Below are 24499 nucleotides of genomic sequence, written 5' to 3' on the forward strand. Positions count from 1 at the left end.
TTACTGGGGAAAGAAAATGTCATATGAACAATCAGCAAAACTTAGTTACAGTAAATATGAATCCTGTTTACTACTACTCTAGTATACAAAAGAGTTTATATGTTACACAATATGAACGCAGTTAATTCAGATCAATGTTTTTTTTTTTAACTTTTGGTGTGAACTATGAAGGTTAGAAAAGGGATTGATGTGTTGTGCCAATTAGTAAAATTGTATATTAAAAATTGTGGACTCCAATGAGTTCCACTTCCAACAAAGAAAAACATCAGATCAAATTACAATGTAATATGCCAAACTTGTGAGTCAGCAAAAAGGTTGCACATAAAATTGTAATGTTTAAATAGCATCTCATTAATTTTAAATCCATTTACTCATATCAGAAATATGGAGAATCAATCACAGAAATATGGTAACCGAACAATTAGAGAAGAATTTGCGTGTTCATCCTTTTAAGTTCCTAATGTTAGCAGTGAAAAAAGTACTTCCAGGCTTTTTTTAAATTTTACAGTTTGTTTAATTATTTAGCAGTACCTGTGGTGTAGTTACCTTTCTGTTTGCCAGATCTGCTGCAAAATTGGTAGGTTCTCTACTCATCCAATATTTCCACAGAGTAAAACTGTACTTCATGTGAGCAAATTTGACCTGCAAACAATTATTACAATTTTACAATGAAGCATGCAGTCTATAATGTATATGAGTTTTCTTGAAAAGCTAAGGATAATAGGTCAACACGAAATATATTAATTAACAGAGGGTAATTTTTAGATAACAGACCAGTATTACGACTTTTCACAAGACTGTCAATCAAGCTGTTACTTGTGTAAATGTTTCAGCTAATGTTGGAACTTAAAGACATCCATTTTTGACATATTTGTCATAAATGTCTGTCACATGATTCAAGGCTGTAAAGCGCATGATATGAAATATTTCCCATACTAAAACGGCTAAAAAGTGTGGTTCACTCTGGAACATGTTGTCAAAGTAGAAACAATGTTGTGTGCCAGCATTTCAGGATGTTTCAACTTCTGCTGCAGATTGTATATAAATACTGTATTTCTGTTAGCAATACAGAGAGTAAAGACGAGTAAAAATAAGGCACTGAGTGATAGACAGGCACATAAATGAGATTTGGAACTTTTAGATTAGCTTCAGTTCAAACAAACAATTAAAGGAAGAAAGTGGAGGGCAGATGGGTAGCCAGAGCAGAGAACAAGAATATGGCATTAGTGAGCTCATGCTGTTACAGGAATGGGGAGGTCATATACAGTATACAATGAAACTGGATGTGTTGGTTAAGGGGAAGTGGGTCAGAATAACAGAAGGGGGAAGACAACAGTGTAGGTGTACATTAATAAACTGAATTTAAGTAAAGTGAAATGTTTGGAATTGATTGGAAGGGCGAAGAAAGGAGGGTGAGAAAAAGCAAGGCAACAGAGGCAGAGGTGGATGTAGGAGAATGGCTATTGGAGATAGAGGTTAGTTTTGCGTTGAATATGTCTCCCATCTCTGGGTATACTTGCTATTTGTCAATAGCCATTACATGTTGCTCTCTTGAAACTGATATCAGATTGGTAGGTCTATCTGTTTGCTGGGAAGGATGTGAGTTCAGTTTGTGAAATTTTCTTTTTCCAAGTGTGTGTGTGTGTGTGTGTGTGTGTGTGTGTGGTGGGGGGAGGGGGGGGGCACAGCTGCTGCCCCCATATATTTGGCTTAAGGCCCTAGATGTTTTTAGTAGACTGGGTCAGTAGCAGAACACTGCTGTGGGAACGTGTGAAGGATTATGGGAGGGAGATTCTTCATTTCATAGCATAATGAAAGTTAGTCGCAGTCCTAGCAGACAAAATGGTTTCAGCCCATGACAATGCCTGTTAATGAGAAGAGTACTCATTCGCAGTTTGTTTTTGTAGATCAGTATGTTCTCTTGTCACTGTTGCAGACAAATGTTACAAAAAAAGTCACTGAATAAAATTTTGAATATTTGTATGAAAAGAATTTTCTTTTGTAGTGGTTCGATACATTGATCCATGTGATCTCTCTTCATGATGATCTTGATGTCTAGTTTTGTTCTGTGTTGTTACATTTTATGATCACGAAGTGAATAAAGTATATCATTATGATAAAGTGGTGTTCAATGTTGTTATTTTGCCATAATATCATTACTTGCCACACTGGTGACCCAATGTTACACTTTTTCTGTGAATCTAGCAATTTGGACAATTTCTGCGATCAAAATACCACAGGACAATGTGGCCTACAATAACAACGACTGTTATGATGCAGCAAATGACTCCATCATCCGATTCTATGCCTACACATACATCTTCTGCTTGAATTTGCCACCATTGTGCTTCGAATTGTGTGAAAATAGAAAACTGTGACCAAATTTCATCGGGATCATCACAACTTGCTCAACAAAGTGCACGGACAATGGACATCACTGCACATTCTTCTATGCCCTGTGAACATTTTCCAGGACAATTTACGCATTACGCTGCTGTGTCAACAGGTTTCTGTGCATGTGATAATAACGCTGTGTCACAAAATCCATTTGTTACTCTTTCTAATAGTAACATACAGATGATGCCATCGGCTCTGTGCCATGGTGCCATATTGCCTGTTAGGCGATAAACCACAAGTGTTTGGTTCAGTGCAACAGCAACAGTTATTTTCTTTTAGAATTTTTGGGTGTCTGCACGGGTCATGTAATAAGTTCTCCATGATATTTTGGCAACCAGTCTTGTTGCCAACTTCAGGTGGTTCTTGATGACTGCTGCTCTGCTCAGGTCAGTGTCATGTATGCATTGGCTCTTAACCGTAGCGGTCGTGCAGTTCCAGACTGAAGCGCCTTTTATTAATGAACAATGTGACTTTTGCCACTGCTCCATCTGTCCCAGTGCACCAGAACTAATAAACAAATCTCTGCAGTGTACTGTGTCATGCATATCGAATCTCTTGGTGGCCATGGCTGTTTCTACCATGCTGGTCACCCCTGCAACCATGTCTGCTGCGTCTGGTTATATGTACAAGCATCAAGAACAGTGTAATGTCAAGCCACACAACATTGTCTGTGTTCACAGTTTTGGTGCTGCCTGTTCTTTCAGGACATCTACCACAACTGCCTCCACTTAACAAGGATGGTCAGACATGGTTTGCCCTTGTGGACATCATCCTCAACATCCACTGAGTCTTACCCAATGTATCTTTGTTTATAGCTCTGCACAAGCACACAGATTTGATGTCTGGTCTCATCTTCATGGCACCAATGAGGGACCACTATGAATATGCAAAGTCTATCATTCTTGAGTGCTTGTTGAGAACTCTGCAAGAAGCAATTAATCACATAGTGCACACCATATCACTCGGTGAGCTCATACCATCACAGTTGTGGTGAAAGATCAGAGCATGGATCGATCCCTCTTTCCTGTCCAATGCCACTTTGTGTCGCTATGGATAGTGAAAATACCAGAAGCTCTCCAGCTGCAACTTTTTATCACATGCCATCGATCCATTAGAGATTTGCCTACGGCGAGCAGATGACACCTATAAAACCATCGGACATCAACAACTCACCACAACGCTGAGTCACGTACGTGACCTCACCAGAGATATGTTCTTTCTGGTCAACACCAGCACAGATACCAGTGACATACCTCCAGCATTGTCAACTTCACCACCGACACCTTCCACCATGACACTGTGAGCAGCAAACAATTTTTCGGTCACTGTCTACAGCTCCACACACCTTCGCCTCAAACTTAAAATGAAATTTTGTTTGGAATGGACATTCAATATGGCTGGTGTTGGGCCTCACTCCAGATTTATCATCAGGAATGCTGCTCCATCACTCTTCTGGCACACACATTGAGGGCTCCTTTGTCGCAACTCCCACACATTTTTGAGCAACAACAGCTGCCCCTTTGTGCCAGTTAGCTGAACTCACACCCCTCGCTTCGTACCTGGTGGATTCACTGCGCAAGCTACTCAACCAATGAAATGACATTGCAGCCCTATGTGTGGCCAATGCATTGCTGCAGGCACTGATCTACAACACTTCCACTGACCTGGCAAGTGCACGAATGACCATTGCAGCACTTTCAGTGGCTACCACCACTACAACGCTGGCCACTGTTCCAGTCTTGCTCTCTATGGACAATGTTCAACGTGAAGTGTCTTCTGGCTCCCACGGCGCATAATCCACCTCCTTCACATCAACAGATTATGCTTGTTCTACAGCTGTCAAACCAATGAGCTACACAGCCACTACAATCGATGCTGTCCCGCATGCTCACATCGAGCCCGCATGCTCTCACGCCACCTCACCACCACCGATGCAGACTATGCCCGTCTTGCCATGCTGACACCACGTACAACTGCTGACCTGGACTCCACACCTACAGCTGCTGACACGTACCTGATGGCAGAGAATCTTCACCACCTTCGCCACCTATTCTACAAGCCAGTTCTCAGTTTCACAGTGCTGTGTGTTACATTGTTCCCTGCTCCGGAGTGCCTTCTGCTCATGTAGGTCCAGTGAGGTTCCCCATTAAAGTTAACAGTACATGTCATAGGCTACATGCTACAGAAGGACCCCCTGTCCATGCAAAAGCACACCATCTATCAACTAAGAAACTTCACGACGCAAAAGAATGCATTCAGGAACTTTTACAACTAGGAATCGTACATCTTTCTGACAGTAATTGGTTATCACCTATTCATCTCGTCCCCAAAAAGAACTCAACCTTCAGACTTTGTGGAGACTACCATAGACTCAATGCCCGCACCATTTTAGACAAGTAACCCATCCCCCACATTCAAAATTTTGCGTTGCAATTACATGGTGCTAGGCATTTTAGCATCATTGACTGTCATAATGCTTATCATCAGATTCCTATGCTTACATTGACGACATTTTAATTTTCTCCACCTCTGCTAATGAAAACAAGCAACATCTTTCTGAAGTACTCCGCATGCTCTCAGTTAAAGGTGTGGAGATAAATGATGACAAATCACAGCTGCACCAGTCATAAGTTATGTTCCTGAGCCACACAGTGAATTCTGAAGGCATATGTACCACATCTGAATGCATCGCTCACATTATGAGCTTACCACCACCTGTCACTTTTCATGATCTACATCGCTTCTCGAACACGATCAATTTTTTCAGGTGCCTCCTTGCTGTCTCCTCTAAACGATGCCTTGCAATGCAAACATACCACAGGTAATCACAAGGTTACGTTGACCCAGGACATGACTCATGCCTTCAATGACCTAAAAATGGCCCAAGCTAATGCAGTCACACTAGCCCATCCCAGCACCAATACGCCTATCGCAATCACTACAGAGGGAGCTACTGGTCACTTATGAAGCCATACGCTATTTCTGAGAGGATATCGAGGCATATGACATCACCATTTACATGGATCACCATCCCCTGGTCGACGCACTGCGTAACCCTGCTAGTGATCTCCCTCTACATCGCATATGGATTTCATCAGCCAATACACAACAGACATACATTTCATCGATAGCCTCATAGCAGACTACATGCCATGAATTAATACCATTACAAGCCTGTTTGATCCTACGGAGCTCGTGTGTCGTGTGACTACAAACTACTGATCTGGAGGTACAGTTGGTAGCTACTAATAACTCCACCTCTCTCCACATTCAACCATGCCCTTTCCCTGCCATCAAATTCTTTGTGATACTTAGACTAACATAGGCCATTTTCTCTTCGCTGCATGGTCTAGCTCATTCAAGCATCAGAGTGACAGTACACCTAGTAACTGAATGTTTCTTCTGGTCACACATCAAGAAAGACTGTCGTGGGTGGGTATGTGCCTGCATATCATGCCAACATGCCAAAGTTGTTCGAGAGGCCCACCCCCCTGTGGAACACTTTAAATACCGAAGGGATGTTTCAAACACATTCATATGGACCTTGTCAATCCCCTACCCCCTTCTAATGACTACCATTACATTTTGTCAGTCACTGACAGTGTGACATGTTGGGTAGAGGCAGTTCTTTTGAACAATATCTCGGCGGATACCGTGGCTCGAGCATTCATTACATGCGGGCCACTTGTTTTGGCTGCCCTGCATTCTTTACCACAGAGCAGGGCATGCAATTCAAATCTGTACTCTTCAAATGATTGTGTGTCCTATGTGGTGCCAAGCATTTCCATACAACAGCCTACCTCCCTCAAAGTAAGCCGGCCGTTGTGGCCGAGCGGTTCTAGGCGCTTCAGTCTGGAACTGCACGACCGCTACGGTCTCAGGTTCGAATCCTGCCTCGGGTATGGATGTGTGTGATGTCCTTAGGTTAGTTAGGTTTAAGTAGGTCTAAGTTCTAGGGGACTGATGACCTCAGATGTTAAGTCCCATAGTGCTCACAGCCATCTGAGCCACCCTCAAAGTAATGTGTTAGTGGAGCACTGGCACCACACACTAAAGGCAGCATTAAAGTTTCACACTGACTACTGGTTGGATGCACTTCCGTGGGTACTGCTAGGCATAGCATATAAAGAAGATTTAAAGGCCTCTCTGGCAGAGATCCTTTATGGTGAACCCCTGGTACTCCCAGCAGAATGTTGAGGACACTACTTCTCTTCATGAAGAGAGGCTACCCTCCTTAGTCAAGCAAGTTCACTCTCGTATCGCGCATACCACAACCACAAGCACATACTCGCCCACCAGTTTTTTTTACAAAATGAGCTTGCAGACTGTGACTTTATTATGCTGCGAGAGGACATCGTTTGTCCGGCACTTACTCCGTTCTATTCAGGACCTCACCAGGTTCTCGATCATGCTGCAAACACTATGATCATCCTGCTAAATGGAATACCACAAATGGTCTCTCTACAAAGAGTTAAACCAGCAGGGGTCCTCACTGAACACGTCTCTAACAACGAGGGCTCAGAGCTTCCTCCAACTGTCAACACAACAACTGAACTGGTTTCCAGTAAGTGTTCAGTATGCACTTCCCTCCCATCCTCCTCTACTTCTTGTGATGCCAGTGCTAGTGATGGTGTCTCCACCATTGACAGTGATGATGATGATCAGTTTGTGAGGCGCTCAAATGCACGGTCATCAGCACCCATACAAAGTCCCAATTTTTACACAATCCAATCCAGCCACGATCACGAATGATGATGATGATGATGAAATAATGAGGACAACACAAACACCCAGTCCCCGAGCCGAGAATTCCCCAACCCGGCCAGGAATCAAACCCGGGACCCTGTGATCCAGAGGCAGCAATGCTAGCCGCTAGACCACGAGCTGTGGACCCCAGTGATAGTGATGCATGTGACAAACTTCCCGTACGCTTCTTCTCACCGCCAACACTGTGCTCAACTATGACCACATTTGCTGCCAACATCTTGGCGTTCCCAATGGATGACACTTCACTGCAATGTCACAATGACTGACTGTTTGTTTGTTTTTTGTGCATCTTCTCATGTATGTTAACCTAAGGATGTTAACCTCACCCTCATCTGAGCTATTAACTTACCCAAAGACTTTGTCAATGGCTCCCTTCAAGCTTTTATCGACGAGAATGGCATACTGTGAATTTTCATTCTATGCGACTGTCCACAGTTCCTCCCTCTCCCTCCTATTCAGATACTTTTATCCCATGCCGGCCATCCCCTACACCAACCGATGTGGATCAAAGATTATGTTGTGTCTTCCCTGATCGCCTCCCCAATACAATTTCCTTCTCCTTTTGCTGGTACACTGTGCTCTGCACTCCCAGGGAGGAGGCTCTGTGGCAGTTCGATACATCGATTTGTGTGATATCTCTCTCTATGATGATCTTTGAACTGACTTTATGTCTAGTTTTGTTCTGTGTTGTTACGTTTTGTAATCACAAAGTGAATAAAGTATATCATTATGATAAAGTGGTGTTAAATGTTATTATTTCACCGTAGTATCATTACTCACTACAACTTGCATGCAACTTCTTTCTCTGTAAACTTATTTTTCTAACTATACAACACAATAAAAATATTGCTTAATATTAATAAAATAATAAAACTGTAAACACTAGCACGAAAAGAATGCTGCTCAAATTAAAAAAATACTGAAATGTGATTTCTTACTCTGTACACTTATTTTTCTGAGCACTCCATTACAATGACATGTTGTTTAATAAAGCAGTTTTAAAACAACATTTATGTGAGCTTACACTACACATAATAATAAGCTACTACAATCAGAACCAACTCGGACCAAACCCTTCAAAGACAAGTGTGTGCCTTTCATTTAAGGAACAGGGAAGCTAATCGTGAGCTACGTATTGCATGGTCAGTCATCCAACTCCAGCATCATCAAGCACCTAAATACTTGGGAGTCACTCTCGACAGAACTCTGACATTCAAAACTCACTGCAAGAACACCAAAATGAAAATCTTCGCTCGAAACAACCTAATTCACAAACTAGCGGGGACACAGTGGGGATCACATCCACAAACTATTCGCTGTTCTGCAATGGCACTGTGCTTTTCTACTGCTGAATATGCTTCTCCAGTCTGGTACAGGTCATCTCATGCCAGACAAGTAGACATTGCTCTCAACGAAACCTGCAGGTAGATCACAGGTTGCTTAAGACCTACCCCAACTGATAAGCTCTACTGCCTGGCTGGAATAGCACCACCATGGATACGCAGAACAGTGGCTGCCAACAGGAGAGACTGAAAGTGGAACAGGACAGTGCCCATCCACAGTACGGACATAATCCACCACAGCAACGGCTGAGATCGCGATAGACCTTCCTGAGAGCATCCGAGAAGCTCACCATTTCACCAGAGAAGGCAAGGCTGAAGTTATGGAAGAAGTCGACACCTCATCTGTAGACGCCAGAAGCTGAAGAACTACCATCTGGACACAATGAGAGCTGGCTGGTGTGGAAATCTTTAAACAGATTATGATCAGGAGTTGGACGATCCAGAGACAACCTGAAGAGATGGGGCTTCATAACAGAAGATACGTCCTGTGATTTTGGACAAGAACAAACCACAAGCCACATGCTCCAGTGCCTTTTGTGTCCTACATCCTGCACGAAGATTTATCTCCTGCAAGCCTCTCCAAGTGCCTTGGAGGTTGCAAAGTACTGGGCACATGTAATATAAATACAATTGGTGTATATATATGCACATATTTATTGATGTGTATGGGTACTGTAAATTTGTATGTTTCTGATTCGAGAATATACATAATAAATGTATCTATAATCTCTTTATAAAAGCACTGAACTTGACAATACGGACCTTTTCAATAGTGTGCGAGATCTCCTGAAAATAATCAGTGGCTCTCTGCAATGCCACTTTGATGTCTTCTGTCACAAAGCTTGTACGGGGATCATTTAGTTCTTCCATGTACATGACTTTCAGATCTTTCAGGTTTACCTAGACAAATGTAACATTTTAACTGATTTTCACAGATTACAGCATGGCATATATTAGTAAAATGCCCAGTAACTACTCGCAACAACACTTGAATGAGTTCGACGAATATATACCTTCAAATCCAGCCTTAGCCTGCTTACATTGCCACCTAAAAGTACTTTAAGAAATGGTTTCAGGTCACATGCATATTTTGTCATAGGTCCTGCTGTAACCATTGTCTGGCCTTCTTCTCCAGTTCTAAATGTTAGCCCTTTCAGTGGTGTTAAGCCTGTAAAATAAAGAATTTAATACGCTTATGAATTACTCAAAAACTTTAAAGATGTTCACATATGAAATTTCCTCCAAGCAATTTTAAGGAATAAATAACAAAGACAGTTGAATTTGTCACATGTGCACACAAATTCATGTAATGAAGGGACCAGAAAGTATAGCATCTCCGGTTTTAGTCTGGTATTTGTTGTTAATCATCAATAATTAAACGAAACAAAATTTCTGTACCCTTTATTACCAACTCAGTATAAATTACCCAAAAATAGCTATTTTTAATGTCTCTGCATAAAGTGATTGAGCTTCCATCTTGAACATTGTTATGCACTGAAAAAGCAAAACATCCAGAAGTAATTAAATAAGTGGAATTTGAATACAAACCATTTTCTTCTCAACACAGCTGTGATTAGGGGTGGAACATTAGCTCATTTGAGTAAAGGAGGTGGTCGTGTTTTTAAAGAAGGAACCTTGACAGCATGGTGACTCAGCAACACTATGGAAAAAATCAATAAACATAGGATTCCGCAACTTGCTTCTCCACAAAGGAAGTGTACCATTTTAAATACAGTGCCACACTGATCAGTTTGTGAAGAAATGATTAATTGTCTGGTAATGTACATTTGGCAACAGCACAGTTATTTTCTTACAGGCTTTGAGATCATGCAATTGGAAACTTCCAAGAATTTCTCTCTAATGATGTAATAATTGCTTAATAGTATTTTTACATTAATATGTGAACACCACTTTTAATTCCATAAAAATACAGTACAAATACTGTTTGACACATAACTTACACAAGAGTGAAATTTTATTATTGTAATATGATGAAATCATCAATGAAGTTGAATATTTTAAATGCTTAGGACTGGAGATAGAAACTCTGTCTTTGATTAATCACATTCAGGGTCCTGTGCAGAAACTTAGTATTGTTATCTTCACTATAAAAATTATCTACTGTGATCCCTGACTATGAAATGTTTCTGTGACATTTTTATCTGCTATGGTATCATATTTTTGGGCAATTGTGTGTCTGCACAAGGAAAATTATTAGCTCACAAAAGTGTGGTTAGAATGATCTGTGGCATCATGGTGGAAACTTTGCACAGTCTATTGTTGAAGTGTCTAGAAATTCTAATTTTGGTCATCTTCGTATAAGCTGCATCTATCACATCTCATTTTGTGACCTTGGAGGTTGCATGTCATGCCAACTGGGAGGTGTTTCATGATGTTTTCAGAGCTAGGTTCAATTTTTCTTTCAACAAACTTGTACCTAATACACTGTTCCTCAACTCTGTAACAAATATGTAGCTCTGCAGCTACATACTCAATATATATTCAGTACTATTTTGATGTTTACTAGTCATGCTGACTTCTCCATTTGTCTGAGCACCCAAAGTGTTATAGAACAGATGTTTTTCGGTCACTGCTCCATCTGATGTCAGAAATCCTACTGAGTCCTAGTGCTGCGAACAAAGAATTAGAGGCTATTAACCCTAGCACCACTAAGCTTGAATGAATCTGTCACATGGATGTCTAAGAGGGGGGGGGGGGGGGGGAGTGCAAAAATTGCCCTCACATTCATTTCACTTTTTAACGTTTTGTTTGTTTTGATTATTTAATGAATAGGAATTTCTTTACTAGGTTGCAACACACTTTCCACAGTTATCAGGAACATTATAACATAAATAAATACAATAAATAAGGTAATGAATATGAGAAATATTAGTATATTTCTATCATGAAACTAACACTTCCATAGACATCAGACTTATATTACAAAATCATAAAAGAACATACAATAGCAAACCACAAATAAGAAAACAGAAAATCAAAGTCAGGAATTACAATTGAGTTTTTCCTTCCTACTCAATTTCTATTTCAAAAGCTTTGCATATGATTGTTTTTGCAGAATGAGTGGAACACACATACTTGGAACACCAGCAACAAACTATAGACACTTCTGTCATCTTGTCTATTTCCTTTTTAGAGTTTTTACGGTTTTTACTCTTGAAACAGATGTGACATCTTCCTCTTGATTAAAATCCAACAGATTGAACAGTTGCAGAAATGCTGGGCAGCATTTTCCCTGGAGCACTTTCCATCGCATAGATGATAGGCTTTTGTAAACCCATGATATTCTTTGCTCTCTCTTCCACAGCTCGCCTAATGAGCTGTTGACCTAATTCTAGCAGATACAGCCTTCTTACATTATGCTTCTTCTACTCCAGTTTGGGTTATTTATCATGAAAATTGTTCCAGCACTGAGACAGGCAATATCTATCAAGGTGAAAAAGAGAGGTAATGGCCACCTTCTCATTCCTCGTTTTACTGAATGATGTTGCGTCATTTGATCAATGCTGTCTATGCCCCCTTTGGTTTCATTGTGGTAGAGACTGATGTTTGACTTTTTTTTCTCTGTCAACTCATCCACCTTGTTATCATTGTGTTGTGTGGAAAGAAGTAGGAGATTCTTAGTAGGCTTCAGTTTGGAGATGTATGAAACCAAGGTAACTGGTGCATTGCCCATTTTCGGATCTGTGAATAAGAACTTAGAGCAATATAGCTCTCAACCCTGTGTCTTCTTTAGCTGTTCTGGTATGTGTTTTCTGTTACTCTTCAGTGTACCCATCAAAGTTAAGTTGTCATCATTGTAAAGCTCCTCGTCTATGTCTATAGACGTATAATAACGATCTGTTGTTATATTGTGAGACCTTAACTTTTCCCGGCGAATCGAATGTTCAAATAACTTACGGGTTTGCTGCCGGGTGACGTCGTCGGACACCGCCGATATTTTGACAGGAGCACACCCTGCCATTCTCAAGGCACAAATGCAAGGAAGAAAAAATGTGCAAGCAAATTTAATACCTCGGTTCATCGAGGAAAAACAAGGAAGATACCACACACAGAACAAGTGTCAACACAACCAAAGATAACCAACGTCAGAAATATCGATAGTAACTATTAATCAACAGGTGAGGTAGCACTAATTTTGTCCCTCTGTTTTTTGAGGAGAGACAGAGCCAGATTCCAAGCAGCATTTAAACAAAATACACCATCTCTGTTAATAAGGTTGCTTGATAGTCTGATTTCAACAGCTTCCTTAATAACACTATCCCAATAGTTTGACGTGCAAGCCAGAATCTCCGTGTTGTTGTATTCCATAGGATGACCGGTGTCAAGGCAATGTTCTGCAATAGCGGATTTGCTTGGCTGTTGTAAGCGAGTGTGACGCTTATGTTCAATACACCGGTCTTCCACAGTCCTGATTGTCTGACCAATATATGACTTGCCACAACTGCAAGGAATACAATAGACCCCAGCCTTACGCAAACCAAGATCATCTTTTACAGACGCCAACAGGGCCTTAATCTTGGAAGGTGGTTGAAAAATACATTTCACATCATATTTCCGTAAAATATTGCCAATCCTGTTGGAAATGCTTCCTGCATAAGGCAAAAAGGCCGTAGACTTAGATGCCACTTCGTTGCTATCGCCCCTCACCCGTTGCACAGAAGGCTGATGGCGCAACGCACATTTGATCTGCCTCTCACTATAACCATTCTGACGAAAGGTGACTTCGAGATGTGCTAGCTCAGCTGCCAAACTTTCAGGGTCTGAGATAACGTGGGCCCTGTGAACCAAGGTGCGAAGTACTCCTTCACGCTGAGCTGGATGGTGACAACTATCAGCTCACAGATACAAGTCGGTGTGGGTGGGCTTCCTATAAACAGAATGTCCCAACGTATCATCAGTCTTCCTTTTGACCAAAACATCAAGGAAGGGAAAGCATCCATTCTTTTCCACCTCCATAGTGAACTGAATATTCGGGTGGATTGAATTCAGATGTTCCAAAAACCAGTTTAAATTCTCGCTACCATGAGGCCACACAACAAAAGTATCATCTACATATCTGAAAAAACAATCAGGTTTCAAGGTCGTTGACTCCAATGCACGTTCCTCAAAGTTCTCCATAAACAAATTGGCCACAATAGGTGACAACGGGCTTCCCATTGCAACTCCATCAGTCTGTTCGTAGTACTGACCATTGAATAAAAAGTAAGTGGAAGTCAGCACATGTCGAAACAAATTTGTTAATTCGACACCAAACTTAACCTCAATTAGCTGCAACGAATGAGAGAGAGGAACGCGAGTGAAAAGAGAAACCACATCAAAACTGACTAAAATATCAGAGTCATTCAAACGCAATCCCTGCAATCGACGTAAGAAATCTGCTGTTTATCAGGGGAAGAACTCCATGAACTTGACTCATTTTCAATTGATGTGTCACTATCATATGTCACAACTGTATCATCTTCTTTGGGATCACTTTCATCACCTTCACTTGCTTCATTTATTATAGCGGACACCTCTTCATCTGTGAGAAACCTCTGATACTGGTGATACATTTTATTAGAACTGTAAGTAATGTACAACTGCTCGAACAACAAAGGATATTTATTTCAAAACAACAATGGCAACACAATACAGTGGTCAGAAACTGCATTTCTTTCTGCCATATTGGGGAGGGGGGGGGGGGGGGGGGCAAAAACTGCTCGCACTTAAATTAAATATAATAGGCAGATTTAAATAATTCACAAAAATTATAAAACCATGACAGCACATAGTGTAGATATTTTTATACAACCACCTAAATTCTTGCTTCTTCACTCCAACAAATAGCTATATTACACAAATAAAACAAATATTGTGGGCAATTTTTGCCCCCCCCCCCCTCCCCCTTTGTGGTGCTACGGTTAATTATATGGCACAGCAGAATGATTATTCAACTTAAGTTCTCAATGATTTGTTTCGAAAAATAAAACAAAAAAGGATTAAAGGAAAACAGATTGTAGAATCCCTTACTTCTGCCCCATATCCAATAAACTATGGAGAAGTTTGAGATCTGTCTGTGTTATTCCCATCTTTTTTGTACCTAAAAATAATGAGCACCTTTGGGGTCAGCATGAAGAGCATGTTGTTGGCCCATATCATAATGTTGATATTTTCAGAGAACATGGTGCCACTCATAATTGTAAGTCAACTTTGGCACTGCTTTTGGTTCGCAATATGCACAGACTCCGTAACATTAAGAATGACTTAGAAATCTCACATATACAGTAAAAAGGACCTGTCCTTAACATTTTGGAAGAGTTAAAAATCATGAAGTGCAAGTTGCAACATCCAGACACTAGCCTCACTGAGAAACTCATTAACTATCTACAATGTCTGCAGCAGTCTCCACTATAGCAGGTGGTCAGATTTGGCCATCTTTGTGTTATTTGCATCTATAACATCTCATCCCCCAATCTTAGAGGTTTCGTTTCATGCATGTTGGGAGGTGTTGCACAATGTTTTTAGGTTCAGTTTTTCTATTAACAGCTTTGTACATAATATAATGCTCCTCAGCTTTGAACTAATGTGTAACTCTGCAGTCGTGTATATATATTCAGTATTTCTTTGTGTTTACTAATCATGCTGACTTCTCCTTCACTGGAGATTTTGTGCTATCTGCATCCATAGCATTGTATTCTTAAGGTGAAGTATATATATATATATATACTGGACATATCTTCCACTATTATCCTTAATTTGTGAAATGTTGGTTTGGTCTATTTCATAACATATTTTTATTATATTTATTGTTATTTCTAGACGATTTCATTATACATTTTTATTATTTTTATTTCTTGACAATTGCATTATACACTGTATGTTTTGCTGTTACTGTTTGTTCTGTACCAGACCTGTCTTAGTTAATGCCACTCATGCGGTAATACGGTTTTAGCACTATTAATAGCAGATGGCATCTGGGAGAAAATGTGGGGTTGCAATCATGTTGTTAGCTATAATTTCTTTGGTTGTCCCTCTAACCCTCGGCATTAGTTCTGGGGATGGCCACCCTATGACATGTGTGTCCTGAGATGCCTCATTGTGGTTCAAGCGGCAGTCTATTGACAGGTCTTGTTGGATATCCATGGCATGTGGCAGGTGGGACACTTATATAGTAAGCTACTTTGGAGGTTCAAAAATTGGCATTCTGCAGTATTTATGCCTTAATATTTCATTCTTAAGCCAATGCCATGTGTCTGGCCATTCATAGTTGGTTCCTAGGTTACATCAGTCTGGCAATGAGTGTTTATTTTGTTGATTCATTCATGGGGTTTTATACAGTGTGGTACTGGCTAGCTCAAAGAACATTTTCATGCCTCACCTGCACACGATCTCACTTGCTACTTGATAAATTTATTGGATTTTTTTATATGACTGGTATGATTTTCTGTTATGCAATCTAGGCAGGACCTGATATTCATATTTGTATGGAACCTGTTAATGTTAATTTTATAGAGTTTACTTCATTTTTTGTTCTGCCTGAAGATGGAATTTACATCCTGAAACCTGAGTCATGTGTAAAATTTTATCCAAAATAAAGGATTTTACGACCATTGTGGATGCCCCACAAAGACTATACAACAGACTTTCTTGATTTGGAACTTTCACTTTCTTCGTAGCTTATGAAGTATCTCTGTGGGTGCTCACATTTTGCAATCAGTGCTATGTTTTACCCTTTTCAATTGCATTCCTTCATTTTGGGGACAGTGCCAATGGCGTAATTCTTAAAAAAAAACCTTTTATACATCTATAATGGTCAAAATATATGTATGTAGTGTACTCATAATTTTTACACTATAATAACTGGACATGATCCGAGAGGTGAATTGCATCTTGTGGATGAGTTTTCAGTCACTTAAGACAGAAACACAAAAATAATTTTGATAGTTATTGATTTATGACGTTTAATTTGCAGTTGGTGCATCTGAGTATTATCAGTAACTACACTCCAGTTTGTAAATCTAGTTACTGAAATGGGGAATAAAACTCATTGGCCTATAATTTTGGTATTCTGACCCTCAGCAGCTAAGTCTTTGAGCATCAAGCTGTACTAACTTCCGTGCCCTCTCAAAAATCCGATCAGCTGCAGAAATGCATTCTTCCTGCTGGTAGCATAACAAACTTGGCAACAACACGGAATTTTTTGGAATCTCTGTGAGTGTAGAGTTACTTCCTGGCAGCACAGAATTATCCTGCTAAATTCAATAGATATTTTCTTGTCATTTCCGTTGAGAAATATGAGTGATTTTCACTCAAGGAGTGACATCAGTTTATAAACGTATAGTTTTGAGCCCATGAAGGTCATTTTACTCAGAAATTGCAAATAATATTGCATTTACATTGTGAGTTATCTGTCCTAGCTACCACTGGGGCAATAAGGGAGACATGAATGCACTGGCTTGTTTCAGTCTCAATGGACACCAGGCTGTGATATTTCTTTGACAGAACTACAAGCAGCCATATCGGAAATCAGTATGGAAATTCTAAGATAACTTCTTCATCATAAGTCTTCTCAACACTTACAGCATACCATAGTCCAAGGGCAAAAAAATTATGATACTATACAATTAGAAATGCCTTTTTTCTGTTTCTGCCAACACAGTTTTTGGTTTTTATGAATACACAATTCTATTTATGAAACTGTGGCACTGTGTAATTTATTAACTGGGTTTCTTTATGCATCTACTCCAACCTCCACATTTCCATACTTTAACTTTTTTCAGGAGAGCACAACAACAAAGACCATTTCAAACTTCAAAGTGCCCAATATCTTACTAACTCGTGTCAATTTAGGCATGCTTGTGTTACAGGTGCAATTTATTTGTATTGGTGCAGTGCATATTTTAACACTGTTTTTCATTTACTTTCTTGAACATAACAGAAATCATAAGAGAGAAGTTAATCTCAAAAATATATTCTCACAGATTGTCTAAAACAGTTTGACAATGCTCACCTAGTCGACAAATTCCACACCTAGTTGATAGATGCCACCAAGCCAGGTTTGGAATTCATTTTCATCCAGAAAGTAATTTTCTTATGGCTGTTTGACAAGGAGTGGAAAAGGTAAACATCAAAATCAGAAGAATAAGTGTGTGAGGAGTGCCTTCCCAAACAAACTCCTGGACAGTTCTGTTTGTAAAATCAGCAGAGTAAATGGGGGCAGTTATCATGCAACAGCAACACTTGATACAGTTTTGTTGGCCATTTTTCTTATACTGTGACTGAAAGATTTCTCAGTTATTGCCAAAAAATGCCAGCTGTGATGGACACATCCCTGCCAAGTAGTTTGTAGTGCACAACATCCTTTTTGTGCCACCAGGTGCAAAATATTATCTGGTTACACTGCCCATTGCTCAAGGAAATGTCTTTCATTACGTTTCAGCCATTAATTTCTTCTTGACAAATTATCATAAAGGCATCACAATTTGTCAACAATAATAATATTGCATAGAAATGTTCAATGAGTGAACTGATGATGTTCAAGAAAATTTATATGTTGTTTTTTAGTTAGAGCATGCAGTTCTCTTTCACCCAACTTCTGGACCTTGCCTATTGAATTCAAGTGTCACACAAAGGTTAAATGGTTACAGTTCATTACACATGTCCACTATTAGGACTTCCTGAATACGGAAAATCATTCATGTCAAAATGATCTTTCTTGAAACAAGAAAATCCTATTCTGGTGTGATCTGCCCAATACCACTCACCCCATACACGAAACAAATGTTTCAAGCTGTCTCCGCTGCCTTCATTCCTCTGTTAAGTCCAAAGCGAACAATATTCCACAAATGTTACACCACTTTCCACTTTTAACTATTCTATAATGCTTAAACAATACTTAGTAGATTCAAGTATGCAAAATCAAATATATAACTGCAAGATAAATACTAGAACTTCAGAGAAACATAAATGCATGTGTTCCTGAATTTTTTTCACTTGGCTCATCAAATTTATTTCACACAGAACATCAGACTGACACAATAAACAATTTTATGCTGGTCAATGCGACAGCAGAAACTTATCCAAGGTTCATTTGTCACGATCACCTGGGCAGATGCCTGATGGCGTCAGGCAGCCAGTGGTAGGTGGCTGGTGACGACTATATGGAAAAAATGTTTCTGGTAGTTACTGGTGAGTAAAAAAGTGAAACACATGAAGTTCCACCAGGCTTACTTTCAGTAGGCAGCCAAAAAGCAGTTTTAAGAAATAACGGATAGGGTGAACTTGAACTCGCAAATTAGTGTCTACATAGTGCAACACTTACCATGAGCAGATATTGCATCACAATGTCTCGAGTGGATGACAAAAGTGATTGATTGATTGACTGATAGATTTTAACAGGGAAGCTACAACAGCTTAGGTCTGACCCGCCACTGCCCGCACCGAAACTAGGTTTATTGTGCGGTATCACTCCCTGTATACCTAGTAAAGCCAACCAGTGTCCTTAAATAGTGCAAGGAGTCCCTTTACCAAGACGACAAAATTACCTCCGTGAACTTCCACATCCTACCATGCTGTCAGATTATGCAGACAGCCAACAAAATAAGTTACGGAAATATTATTTAACCAGTTTATGAGGTAAATGCCCCATCTTATGTAAAATTTTGCACTTGAAAATTGGAAAATTTGTTTTACTGTTCTTTTACTTGAATAACTTTGTATGATGTTCAATAACATTAATAAAAATTATGACTGTTTTATTTTTATTTCTAGATACAGTGACAGACAACAGGAAGAATAGGAAACTTCACACTAAGTGATAGTGAAAAATTGTATACAGTTTTTCCCAACTGCTTCACAGCAAGCTATATGATCATTTATCAGTAATTTTAAACATATTTGAAAGAATGAACTACGGTTTCTCATACTATGATTTCACATACCAGTAACTGACCAACACCACATTACATTGTTACTTACCCGTTGTTGGCTTATGACCGAAAATACCACAACAACATGCTGGAATTCGAATGGAACCACCAATGTCTGTGCCTATACCTAATGGAGAAGCAGCTGCAGCAATGAGACTTGCCTGTTAGAAATACAAAAAAAGTGTCAAGAAATTATTCATAAACATATTTATGGATTCTTCTGTTGCTTCTTGATAGAACATTTCCACTTTCTAATAACAAAATGTAACCCCCAAAGAAAACACTGCTGTTGTACAACCAACAATTAGTGTCCAGTGCAACTGTTCACAACAAATACCAAAAAAATTGTAATTTTGTAATAACGTGTATTCTAAATAATTCTAATTGTTGTAATACATGCTACTGACAAACCATAACATGTGATTTATTATGTTAAAGAACAGTTTTACAGAACAAGAAGTCAACAGACCCGTCTGACAATTCCAAAGACAATATACCACAACTGAAGATCTTATTTAAGTGCGTGGTATCTTAATCCAGAATGTTTGGTTCGTAAGAACACAAGCTCCTTGTAACCAATAGCCAGTAGTTATCTGAAGATGACCTAATAAGCCAAAAACTAGTTCATACAAATAAAAATCAGTAGAACAAAAAAACCACCAAAGTGTTATTCAACCCTCAATATTAATACGCAGTTTACGCACTATTATTACACAGGGTGTTACAAAAAGGTATGGCCAAACTTTCAGGAAACATTCCTCACACACAAAGATGTTATGTGGACATGTGTTCGGAAACGCTTACTTTCCATGTTAGAGCTCATTTTATTACTTCTCTTCAAATCACATTAATCATGGAATGGAAACACACAGCAACAGAACGTACCAGCGTGACTTCAAACACTTTGTTACAGGAAATGTTCAAAATGTCCTCCGTTAGCGAGGATACATGCATCCACCCTCCGTCGCATGGAATCCCTGATGCGCTGATGCAGCCCTGGAGAATGGCGTATTGTATCACAGCCGTCCACAATACGAGAACGAAGAGTCTCTACATTTGGTACTGGGGTTGCGTAGACAAGAGCTTTCAAATGCCCCCATAAATGAAAGTCAAGAGGGTTGAGGTCAGGAGAGTGTGGAGGCCATGGAATTGGTCCACCTCTACCAATCCATCGGTCACCGAATCTGTTGTTGAGAAGCGTACGAACACTTCGACTGAAATGTGCAGGAGCTCCATCGTGCATGAACCACATGTTGTGTCGTACTTGTGAAAGCACATGTTCTAGCAGCACAGGTAGAGTATCCCGTATGAAATCATGATAACGTGCCCCATTGAGTGTAGGTGGAAGAACATGGGGCCCAATCAAGACATCACCAACAATGCCTGCCCAAACGTTCACAGAAAATCTGTGTTGATGATGTGGTTGCACAATTGCGTGTGGATTCTCATCAGCCCACACATGTTGATTGTAAACATTTACAATTTGATCACGTTGGAATGAAGCCTCATCCAGAAAGAGAACATTTGCACTGAAATGAGGATTGACACATTGTTGGATGAACCATTCACAGAAGTGTACCTGTAGAGGCCAATCAGCTGCTGATAGTGCCTGCACACACTGTACATGGTACGAAACAACTGGTTCTCCCGTAGCACTCTCCATACAGTGACTTGGTCAACGTTACCTTGTACAGCAGCAACTTCTATGATGCTGACATTAGGGTTATCGTCAACTGCACGAAAATTTCCTCGTCCATTGCAGGTGTCCTCGTCATTCTAGGTCTTCCCCAGTCGCGAGTCATAGGCTGGAATGTTCCGTGCTCCCTAAGACGCCGATCAATTGCTTCGAACCTCTTTCTGTCGGGACACCTTCGTTCTGGAAATCTGTCTCGATACAAACGTACCGCGCCACGGCTATTGCCCCGTGCTAATCCATACATCAAATGGGCATCTGCCAACTCCGCATTTGTAAACATTGCACTGACTGCAAAACCATGTTCGTGATGAACACTAACCTGTTGATGCTACGTACTGATGTGCTTGATGCTAGTACTGTAGAGCAATGAGTCGCATGTCAACACAAGCACCGAAGTCAACATTACCTTCCTTCAATTGGGCCAACTGGTGGTGAATCGAGGAAGTACAGTACATACTGACGAAACTAAAATGAGCTCTAACATGGAAATTAAGCATTTCCGGACACATGTCCACATAACATCTATTCTTTATTTGTGTGTGAGGAATGTTTACTGAAAGTTTGGCTGTACCTTTTTGTAACACCCTGTATAATGATAAATGATCAATATATTATCAAAAATATTTCCTTCCCACTGCAAAGAATACCACACACTCACTACAGATTAGCACCATAGTAACATGAACCGAAACAAGAAGAATGCGTCTAGTAAACCTGAGGTCTAAAATACATACGTTACAAGCTATGAGCACATGTTCAGCAGAAGAGATATGGTTCACTGCGGAAAAGATGAACAAGTATTCGTAGCTCTTAAAGTATGCATTTCAGAGCCTGTTTTGCTGGGCATAAAGTTAAGAATTGGTGGGTCTCATTCACTACAAGAAAAATTACAGAAATTCATCAAAGAATGCTGAAAAAAGTGCAGTTTTATTTTAACATTCTGCTGAAATGATGTCCACTCAAATGAGATTTGCAATAACATTTATTCATTCACCAAGAACAATTTTTGTCAAATTCTTGTACTTATATTCAGTCATTTAATTAACTTGTTAGCTCTGCCAATAAATGGAATGGCCTGAATATTTATTTATAACCACGTGCAACACCAAAACAACCAAGTACTCCTAAGAGACAAGTAGAAAAGTGAGAATGATTTTTTTTCCCTTTTGTGCATTATATTATGCTTATGTTGGTGAAAATGTTCCATGTATCACACAAATTGGGTATACATAAACCAATGTCACATAGATATTTGCCTGATGACAGTCCCACAATAAAGGCAAGCAGGTAACTGACACCAACAGTTAATATTCAATAGAAAAAATATGCAGGTATATAATTTTGCTTTTGTTTGCAAAAACCTTCCAAAGAAGTTTACAAACTACTGTATTGCTGCAGATATATCATGAAAATGTTCTTCCACACACTGTTTGTTCAGAATTGAACAATGACCTTTATTATAATGGATCACATTCACCAGTCACAACAGTGAACATGATCATGAACAACACAGCACTTTCCCCTATGATAGTAAAGATCACAGAGTACTGATGGGTACACCACAGATATACTGGATATTTAGCAAGGCATTGAATTTCCAAATTTCTGTGCACAATGAGTGAGAAGACTCTTCATACATAAACAAAAGATGTAGAAAGCTACAAATGAATATTGAGGTATGGCCAAGCCAAAGCCAATTTTACAATTAATGTTGACATTTGCTTTGTATGAGGCTGTCAAAGCAAACAATGCAAGAAAGAGAATGAGCGTACAGTTTAAAAAAGTTAAAACAAAATGCAATACTTTCAGTATCTGAAAAATAATTCAGCTCAATGTGGCACATTACTCTGTTACTCAGAATGAATCAATTTGCCTAGACAAATGACAAATTTATCTGAATATTAGTTATTCTGTAAATTTGCATCATCTGATTTTGTTTTTCTGAGATGCTCTACCTTCTGTATGGGTCTATGGAATGAACATTGTATTTAATGTAATCAAAATACCTTTTATGACACATCATAACTTACAGACATAAATTATCAACATATCTGAAAGTGCCCAACATTAGTTCTGCTTTACAGCAAAATGCAGTTATCATTTTTTTTTTTTTTTTACTGCGGGGTTTCTTGTCCATATAACATTTACATTCTGAAGGGATAACTGCAACCACTTAGCAAGAATAAAAAAAATAATGTGCAATAGTATGGCACAAAATGTCCATACACTGCATAAGTGGAAGTCTGGCATCTTTCTGTATTTCCCCAATTTTTCATTCAGTCTAGTCAACAGCTTTCCTGTGTTGTTGAAAACAAAAGGTGAAAAAAATCTACATATCACACAGTATTGCATGCAATAATGCATTATTTCATTTGGAGCTACAGGAGATGATATTCAGACACAAAGGGAACAGTAGCAAAAATGTCCACACACACACACACACACACACACACACACACACACACACACACACACACACACACACAGAGAGAGAGAGAGAGAGAGAGAGAGAGAGAGAGAGAGAGAGAGAGAGAGAGAGAGAGATCCTTCCATGTATTACCTCACCGCCAGATGATCCACCAACACTTCTTCTCGTGTCGTATGGGTTTTTGGTTTGTCCAATAACATTATTACGAGTTTCAGACCATAAGTTTAATTCAGGCACATTTGTAACTGCCAATAATATTGCACCAGCATTTTTCATCAGTGCTACTACATCAGCATCTTCAGTTGCCTTCACATCACTGCGAGACACTATGCCCATTGTATGCAACAACCCTAAAAGGAAAGATGTTTCTTGGTATATTTAAAAGATTTAATATAACAGCACATGCTACAGGACTGACATACATAATATAATAAAAACAATAAACTCTCTCAAGAAAAAGCAAGAATCTGCAATTTTCACAATTACATAACTCAGGTAATATGCAGAATAAGCACATTATGAAGTCTGAGTCCACAGAGTTGACAAGTAAGATGACCAATGAACCCTTCAGTGCAGATGCACATTGATCTGAAATTCTGATGGGAATCAGTGAGATGCCATGAGTAATGAGGCCAATGGGCAGGGCACTACATCAGTATTGTGTGGAATAAGTTGAAAATTTGAGTCCGACAGGAGACTTTGTAGGGTAGTCCATGCTGTTGTGGTGACCACTGGGTCCTGTTGGCATAGTGAGCAGCACATCCACCTACCTTTTTTATAGAAAGCAGGAGACCACAGTTTGAATCCCAGCCCGGCACAAATTTTCAGCTTGCCCCACTGATATAAATCAATGCTCACTGGCGTCTAATGTCTTTAATTCTTTGTGTCTTGATTCATAGTGGCTGCAGGATAAAAATGGTGCCTGTTCTTTTGGACATGT

General features: G+C 39.6%; 1 protein-coding gene across 5 annotated transcripts in view; it reads right to left on the minus strand.

Moving 5' to 3' along the window:
- The window catches only part of LOC124775101 (fatty-acid amide hydrolase 2), a 99473-nt gene that overhangs the window by 20808 nt on the left and 54166 nt on the right, over nucleotides 1-24499 (minus strand). For all 5 annotated transcript variants that reach the window (XM_047249919.1, XM_047249920.1, XM_047249922.1 and 2 more), the window contains 5 exons: nucleotides 23692-23909; nucleotides 19485-19596; nucleotides 9521-9675; nucleotides 9270-9407; nucleotides 547-642 (listed from right to left, as the gene is read on the minus strand). In XM_047249919.1, coding sequence (XP_047105875.1) covers nucleotides 547-642; nucleotides 9270-9407; nucleotides 9521-9675; nucleotides 19485-19596; nucleotides 23692-23909 — 719 coding nt within the window. The remainder of the gene's footprint in view (nucleotides 1-546; nucleotides 643-9269; nucleotides 9408-9520; nucleotides 9676-19484; nucleotides 19597-23691; nucleotides 23910-24499) is intronic.

Source organism: Schistocerca piceifrons, chromosome 2, assembly GCF_021461385.2.
Source record: "Schistocerca piceifrons isolate TAMUIC-IGC-003096 chromosome 2, iqSchPice1.1, whole genome shotgun sequence".
In the NCBI taxonomy this organism is placed as follows: Eukaryota; Metazoa; Arthropoda; class Insecta; order Orthoptera; family Acrididae; genus Schistocerca; species Schistocerca piceifrons.